This window comes from Zonotrichia albicollis, chromosome 30 (genome assembly GCF_047830755.1).
Source record: "Zonotrichia albicollis isolate bZonAlb1 chromosome 30, bZonAlb1.hap1, whole genome shotgun sequence".
NCBI classification, from domain to species: Eukaryota; Metazoa; Chordata; class Aves; order Passeriformes; family Passerellidae; genus Zonotrichia; species Zonotrichia albicollis.
This window is the reverse complement of record NC_133848.1, coordinates 4,914,123-4,922,293: the sequence shown is the minus strand read 5'-3', so window position 1 is coordinate 4,922,293 and position 8,171 is coordinate 4,914,123. Positions and strand designations below refer to the sequence as shown.

Here is an 8,171-nt window from a genome sequence, read left to right as displayed (position 1 = left end):
AAAGGAATTTAAAAAGAAATTTTAAAAGGGTGGCGATGAGCTGGGGATGGAGGGGGTGATAATTAACTAATTAACTGCGGCGGCAGCGCCATCGATTCTGGGTCGTTAGCGGGGAGGTCGGAGCAGGGACAGCGCCAGGGGGGACACGAGGGTCCCTCCATGGGGGGGGACAGACGGACAGACTCACCCTCCTCGCCGGGGACGCTGGCGATGACACCGAGGGACGCGGATTTGAAACGGGACCAGCCCCGGGAGCGCGGCCCGGCCCGGGGCGCCGGGAGCCGCCTGGCGTCCTCCTGCCGGCGGGGACAGCGACAGTGGTGGCACTGCCACCCTCCCTCCCCCACAGCGGTCCCCAGATGGAAGCGGCTGCCGGGGGGAAGGAGCGTCCTGGGCACTCGGGGCGGTGGCAAAGCCACTCGTGGTGGTGGCAAAGGCACCCGGGATGGTGGCAGAGGCACAAGGACAGTGACAAAGGCACCAGGAATGTGGCACAGCCACTCAAGATGGTGACAAAGCCACTCTGGGCAATGGCAAACCAGCAGGACAATGGCCAAGCCAACTGGGATGATGGCAAAGCCACCCAGGATGGTGGCAAAGGCACAAGGACAGTGACAAAGCCACTCAAGATGGTGGCAAAGCCACTCAAGATGGTGGCAAAGCCACTCTGGGCAATGGCAAAGCCACCCAGGATGGTGGTAAAGACACAAGGACAGTGACAAAGCCACTCAGGACGATGCCAAAGCCACTCAAGATGGTGACAAAGTCACTCTGGGCAATGGCAAAGGCACCCGGGATGGTGGCAAAGGTACCAGGACTGTGACAAAGCCACTCAAGGTGGTGACAAAGTCACTCTGGGCAATGGCAAACCAGCAGGACAATGGCCAAGCCAACTTGGGATGATGGCAAAGCCACCCAAAGTGACAACAGGCTCACTCAAAATGATGCCAAAGCCACTCAGGACGATGCCAAAGCCACTCAAGACGGTGGCAAAGCCACTCTGGGCAATGGCAAAGGCCCAAGGACAGTGACAAAGTCACCAGAACTGTGGCAAAGCCACTCAAGGAGGTGACAAAGTCTCTCAGGACAATGGCAAAGTCACTCTGGGCAATGGCAAAGGTGAAAGGACAGTGACCAAGCCACCAGGGCTGTGGCAGAGCCATTCAAGGTGGTGACAAAGTCACTCTGGGCAATGGCAAAGCCACCCAGGATGATGGCAAAGGCACAAGGACAATGATGACAAAGCCACCAGGATTGTGGCAGAACTACTCAAGATGGTGACAAATTGTCTCAGGACAATGGCAAAATCCCTCAGGACAATGGCAAAGCCACCAGGGCTGTGGCAAAGCCACTCAAGATGGTGACAAAGTCTCAGGACAATGACAAAGCCACTCAAGATGGTGACAAAGTCACTCTGGGCAAAGGCAAAGCCACGCTGGGCAATGGCAAACCAGCAGGACGATGGCAAAGCCACCCAAAGTGACAACAGATTGACCCCAAATGATGCCAAAGTTGCTCAGGACGATGACAAATCCACTTGGGGTGAGAACAAAGCCACCCAGGATGTGACCAAAGCCACCAGGATGTGAACAAAGCCACCAGGACGGACAGCACAGCCCCCAGGATGTGACCAAAGCCCCCAGAATGTGACCAAAGCCACCAGGACGTGCCTTTCCCCCAGTGCTCCCCTCCCCGGTGTCCCCTGTCCCCTCCCCTGGCTCGGGTGGCCGCTGGGTGGCCCCGGGGTGACAGCAGGGTCCCACCTGTGCCCGCCTCACGTCGGCCTCGTCCTCCTCGTCCTGCGAGAGCAGCGAGTCCAGCTCGTCACTGCTGTGCACCAGGGGGGCTCTCCGGGGGTCCCGGGGGCGCCCACAGAGCCCCCCCAGCTGCTCCGCGCTGGAGCCGAGCTCGGGGCTCCTGCTGGGGGGGGACACGGGGAAAGTCACCCCCAAATCGGGGCCTTGAGGGGGGGACACCCCCAAAGCGGGTCCCCCAGGGGTGAGCAGGGAATTTGGGGTGTCCCCACTCAGGCAGGGATGCACGGAGGGTCCCAATCCCCAAATTTAGGGGGCTCAGGGATGCAGGAAGGTCCCCAAACCCCACTGGATGTGGGGGTGTCCCCACCAAGGCATGGAGGGTCCCAATCCCCAGATTTGGGGGGCTCAGGGATGCAGGAAGGTCCCCAAACCCCACTGGATTTGTGGGTGTCCCCACCCAGGCAGGGATGCACAGAGGATCCCAATTTGGGTTTGGGGGGCTCAGGGATGCAGGATGACCCCTGAACCCACTGGATTTGGGGGTGTCCCCACCAAGGCATGGAGGGTCCCAATCCCCAGATTTGGGGGGCTCAGGGATGCATGAAGACCCCCGACCCCACTAGATTTGGGGTTTGGGATTGGGGGTGTCCTCACCAAGGCAGGAATGGATCCCAATTTGTGTTTGGGGATCCTCAGGGATGCAGGAAGATCCCCAACCCCACTGGATTTGGGGGTGTCCCCACCCAGGCAGGGATGGATCACATTTTGGGTTTGGGGGGCTCAGAGATGCAGGAAAATTTGGGGGTTGGGGAATTTGGGGTGTCCTCACCAAGGCAGGGATGCACAGAGGATCCCAATTTGGATTTGGGGGGCTCAGGGATGCAGGAAGACCCCTGAACCCACTGGATCTGGGAGTGTCCCCACCAAGGCATGGAGGGTCCCAATCCCCAAATTTGGGGGTCTCAGGGATGGAGGAAGATCCTGACACTGTTGCATTTGGGGAGTGGGATTTTGGGTGTCCCCACCCAGGCAGGAATGGATCCCAATTTGGGTTTGGGGGCTTGGAAGACCCCTGACCCCGGTGGATTTGGGGGTGTCCCCACCAAAGCAGGGATGGATCCCAGTCCCTGGATTTGGGGGGCTCAGAGATGCAGGAAGATCCTGACCCCTGCAGGATTTGGGGGTCGGGGCTGGGGGTGTCCCCACCAAGGCAGGGATGGATTTGGGGGCTCAGGGATGGAGGAAGACCCCCAACCCCACTGGATTTGGGGGTGTCCCCACCCAGGCAGGGATGGACCCCAATCCCCGGGTTTGGGGGGCTCAGAAGACCCCCGACCCCTCTGGATTTGGGGTGATGGTGCCCCGGGGGTCCCCCCGTACCTGAGCTGCCCATAGCCCGGGATGCCCCGCGGTTCCTTGCCCGGTTCCCAGCTGTGCCTCCGGAAAGGGTCCAGGGAGCTCCGCAGGGCCCGGGATCTGCGCAGGGCCACGCCGGGGATCCGCCCTTCATCCTCCTCCTCATCCTCCTCATCCTCATCCCAGGCCGTGCCGGGCTCCAGGACGGACACGCAGCGGCGCCTCGGGGGCGGGAGCCCCCCACAGGGCTCTGGGGTGACTTGGGGGGGCTCCAGGATTTTGGGGGGCTCCAGAACTTGGTGGGGCTCCAGGATTTTGGGGGGCTCCAGGATTTTGGGGTCCTCCAGGATTTTGGGGGGCTCCAGGATTTTGGGGCGCTCCCGGTGCCGCTCAGGGCCGGACGCTGCAGGAAGGGGGAATGGAGGGGTTAAGGGGAGTCCAGCCCAGCCCTGAGGGGATTTTGGGGGGTCTCAGCCCGAGCAGGGGGGGGCGTTCCGGTGTCCCCACAGTGATGGAGGGTCCCCAAAGCCCCCAGTGGGGGCAGGAAATTCAAAATCCACCCCCCTGCCCCAGGCTGAGCTCTTGTGGTTATTCATTAAACTGGGAGGAATTCGGGAAGGGAGGAGAGAGGTGGGGAAGGGGAAAATGGGAAAGGGAGAGGAAATGGGAAAATGGGATTGGGATTGGGAATGGGAGAGAGAATGGGAACGGGAACAGGGAATGGGGTTGGGAATGGGAAAATGGGAAAATGGGAAAATGGGAAAATGGGAAAATGGGAAAATGGGAAAATGGGAAAATGGGATGGGGTTGGGAATGGGACTTGGAGAGGGAATGGGAATTGGAGAGGGAATGGGAAAATGGGATTGGGAAATGGAGTGGGAATGGGAATGGAAAATGGGAATGGGAATGGGAGAGGGAATGGGAAAATGGGATTGGGAAAATGGGATTGGGAAAATGGGAATGAGTACAGGAATGGGAAAGGGAGGGGGAAAGGGATTGGGAATGGAAAAGGAAGTGGGAGTGGGAATGGGAGTGGGAAAAGGAATGGGAATGAGAATGGGAATGGGAATGGGAGAGGGAATGGGATTGGGATTGGGATTGGGACCTCCCATCCCAGGGTGACCCCTCAAGGGTGCAGCTCCCCTGAGCCCCCAAATTCCCACCCTGACGGGAGGAATAAACCCCCCCAGAGTGAGGAGAGGGGCCCAGGGGGGCTTTAGAGGGACTGGGGGGTCTGGGATGGGATCTGGGGTGGGTTTGGGATGGGGCTGGGAGAGGCTGTGGGATGGGAACACGAAGAGGTTTGGGATGGGAATTATGGCGAGGTTTGGGGTGGGATCTGAGAGGGTTTTGGGATGGGATCTGAGATGAAGTCTGAGCAGGTTTTGGGATGGGATCTGAGTTGGGATCTGAGCGGGTTTTGGGATGGGATCTGAGTTGGGATCTGGGGGATTTCAGCCTGGCCATAGCCACTAAAAGGCCCCACGAGACCGGGAAACTCCTGGGAATCCTGACCCCCTCCCAAAATCCCGACATCCCCCCAGAACCCCCACACCCCCTGAGCATCCCGAGCCAGCTGCTCCTGCTGGGATCCCCTCCTGGATCCTGGGCTGCTCCCGATGGATCCCCCCAATCCCTGGGCCACAATCCCCAAATCCCAGCCCCGTCCCCACATCCTGGCCTGGCCAGACTCACCCCGCTGGGCACAGGGAGAGGACTGGGATGAGCTGGGATGAGCTGGGATGAGCTCAGCCGTTTTTCCTGTTTTTACATTCCCAGCCCGGTCAGCTGATTTAAAAAAAAGAAAACAACAAAAAAAAATTAAAAAAAAACCCACAACGTTTTCCTTTGTGGATCTGCTGGGGATCGGCCACAAATGCGGGATAATAAATATGAAATCATAAATAAATGAGGAGAGGAGCGTGGCCATGGCTCCAGGGGAAAACCACAGGCACGGCTCTTCCCAAGAGCCCACGAGGCTCCCCCAACTCTCAGATTTTGGGGTTCCCGAGCTCATCCAGGTGCAGGAAAGCAGCCGGGATGTGCAGGAGCTTCCCTGAGCCTGGTGGGAATCTCAGGATGCAAATCCGAGCTCTGGAGCAGGGAAAGGGAAATCCTGCAGCAGCTGCCCCAAAATCCCAATTCCGGGGACAGCTCCCCCCAAAATCCCGATCCTGGGGACAGATTCCCCCCCCACCAAATCCCGATCTGGGGGGCAGCTCCAGCCCCAAATCCCGATCCCCCCTCCAAATCCCGATACTGGGGACAGTCCCCCCCAAATCCCGATATTGGGGACAGCCCCCCCCAAATCCTGGTCCTGGGGGCAGCTCCAGCCCCAAATCCCGATCCCCCTCCCAAATCCCGATCTTGGGGACCGATCCCCCAAAATCCCGGTCCTGGGGAAAACCCCGAAATGTTGGTGGTGGAGTGACGGGTTTGGATCCCGACCGGGACTCGGGAACGGCGGGATAACGCCGGGATAACGCCGGGATAACACCGGGATAACACCGGGATAACACCGGGATAACACCGGGATACCGGCGGACCGGGAATTTCGGGATCTTCTCCGAGCTGGGAACGGCGGGGTGGGATTCCCGCTGGGAATACCGGAATTCCCGGAGGGATTTGGACCCGGAGTTTTCCCAGCACCGTCCGGTACCGGCGGGGAACGATCGGCGGGGGATCCCCATCCCGGGGGTACCGGAGGGAACCGGGATCGCGACCTTGGGGGGACCACGGAGAAGAGGCCCTGGGGTGGGCTCGGGGGGGCTCAGAGAGGATTTTGGGGGGTCCTGCTGTCCCCAGGTCACCCCGGGTCACCCCGGTCCTACCTGCGGGTGACGGGAGCGGGGGTTGAGCTCGGTGCCAGGCGGAAATTCCCAAATTCCCAATTCCCAAATTCCCAATTCCCAAGGAGGTCCCGGCGGTTCCCGAGGAGGGGTCCCAGCCCCGCGCCCCCTCCCCCTTCGCTCTCGCCTCCCGCACTCCAAACAAACCAGGAACCACTCGGCCGAGCGGAGCCTTTTCCCTGTTAACCCTTTATCCCGCAGATCCGGGGGTGCCGCTGCCGCTCCCCAAATCCCGAACCGATCCCTGTTCCCCCCCCCGCCTCCCACAGCCCTCGGCACCCCCCGGTTCCCTTTCCCAGAGATTTTCAGGGATCGGGAACAGCCCCCGAGTCCCCCTCGGGGTGAAACTCTCCCTTCCCCACTCCCCGAGATCCTTCCCATGGGATTTATGGGTGATTCAGCCGGGAACCCCCAAAACACCGCAGGGCAGGGCGGGGCTGGCTCCGTGCCTCAGTTTCCCTGCCCCAAAGGCAAGAATTCCTTCACCCCCACTGGAATATTCCCATTTTTCCAACCCGCAGCCTGCAGAACCCCACATCCCACGGGGCTGAACCCCAAATCCACGGCGCTGCCCCCACATCCCCACCTTGTCCCGGTTCCGCACGGGTCACACACCTTGGGCAATGCCAGCGCAGCCGGATCCAGGCGGGATTTCATCTCCTGGGAGAAACCGGCACGGAACGGGTTAATCCCGGCTGCACCGGCTCCATCCCGCTCCGGAGGCACCTGCGGGCCCGCAGCACCCCGATTCCCACCTCATGGGAATATCCAGGAATGTGGAAAAGCCCCGGGAGCGCCCAGATTTTCCCTGGATTTCTCCTCGCCAGCAGAAATCCCAGGAAAATCCCAAATTTTCGCCCCCTCCGGAGCCCAACGGCCCCGGGTTCCGTCTCCCTGTGGGTATTCCCGGGATTTGTCCCGCCGGGAAGGTGTTTGTTTAAACAAACGGGCGGAACGGGGACCTTTGTGCGCGATTCGGGAGGTGCCAGGAGGTGCCAACTCCCCGGACCCGAGCCGTGCCCGCTGCCGAAGCTTTTCCAGGGATTTCCTCGGGAATTCTCTTTCCCGGGGCAGGGATTGAGTGAGTCTCCTTTTCCCAGGTTTTTTGGGGGTTAAATTTTGGCCTGGCGGTTTCCTGGTTCTGCGGGTCCGCCCCGCGGCGCTTGTGTGCATAAACCTTTGGAATTGGGGTGGAATTTGGGAAGCTGGGGCTTGAATTCCTGGATGGAGGCGGGAATGGGGTCTTTGAGTCTTTGCCGAGCCAAGCTGTGATTCCATAGAGGGGCAAAAACTCCTTCCCCAAATCGCCAGAAATATTCCAGATGTGGAATCTTTCTCTGAAGCCTTTTCCAACTTGAATAATTCCATAATTTCCAAGGGAATTCTGGAATTTTCTCCTCCTCACCAGGGTCCTTTAGCGGGGGGGGTTCATCCTTCCCGATGCCGCAGCTCCACCCCCCGAAATCCAGGGAGGCGCCAGGATTTGGGATCCAACAGGGACAACTCCTTTTCCCAACAAAACCTCGCCCTAAATCCCAATGCGGCCGCTGGGAATGAGCCACCCTCGCCCTTTTTCCAGCTGGAAATCCCATGGGAACGGCAGCTGGGATCATCCTTACCCCGCATCCCGGCGCTCCGATCCTCCCGGCAGCTCGGATCCCCCCGGCACGGGAAGGGTGGGATCCGGGGGTGAGGAATTCCAGCCTTGGGGACATTGTTTAGGGACAAAAGGGACACTGTTCCCTCGGGATCTCCATCCACCAACACGGAATTCTTGGCTGTGGGGTGATGGGAGCCACCAAATATTGGAATTTTTTGGGGGGATTATCTCCCAAATATCGGGATTTTTGAGGCAGCAAGATGCAAATCTTTTATTTTCCATGGAATATCTGCAATTCCAGCAGCGTCACACTGGGGAAGGAAATCGATGTCCGGCATCGCAGCAGCTCCAGAGGGAGGAACCCATGATCCCAGTGATCCCAGTACCTGATCCCAGTGACCCCAGTGATCCTGGTACCCAATCCCAATGATCCCAGTGATCCCTGTGATCCCAGTGAACCTGGTACCCAATCCCAATAATCTCTGTGATCCCAGTGATCTGGATACTGGAATCCCAGTGACCCCAGTGATCCTGGTACCCAATCCCAATGATCCCAGTGACCCCTGGGATCCCAGTACCTGATCCCAATGATCCTTGTGAGCCCAGTGA

General features: G+C 59.5%; 1 protein-coding gene across 1 annotated transcript; it reads right to left on the bottom strand.

Moving 5' to 3' along the window:
- Positions 1-20: 20 nt before the first annotated feature.
- Positions 21-7,687, bottom strand: LOC141725492 (uncharacterized). Its single transcript, XM_074529204.1, has 6 exons — positions 7,582-7,687; positions 6,578-6,622; positions 4,809-4,901; positions 3,138-3,516; positions 1,764-1,920; positions 21-296 (listed from the first exon to the last, which is right to left on the bottom strand). The coding sequence occupies exons 1-6, from the start codon at positions 7,586-7,588 to the stop codon at positions 63-65; spliced, it is 915 nt and encodes a 304-aa protein (XP_074385305.1). The 5' UTR covers positions 7,589-7,687; the 3' UTR covers positions 21-62.
- Between the last annotated feature and the right edge of the window lie 484 nt (positions 7,688-8,171).

Bases quoted from the DNA above. Each gene is read 5' to 3' on its own strand.
- LOC141725492 (XM_074529204.1), bottom strand. The intron at 1,921-3,137 runs GTACGGGGGGAC...GTCCCCCCCCAG, and splicing joins CCGGGCTATGGGCAGCTCAG to CAGGAGCCCCGAGCTCGGCT. The intron at 297-1,763 runs GTGGGACCCTGC...CCCCGCCGGCAG, and splicing joins CCGACGTGAGGCGGGCACAG to GAGGACGCCAGGCGGCTCCC.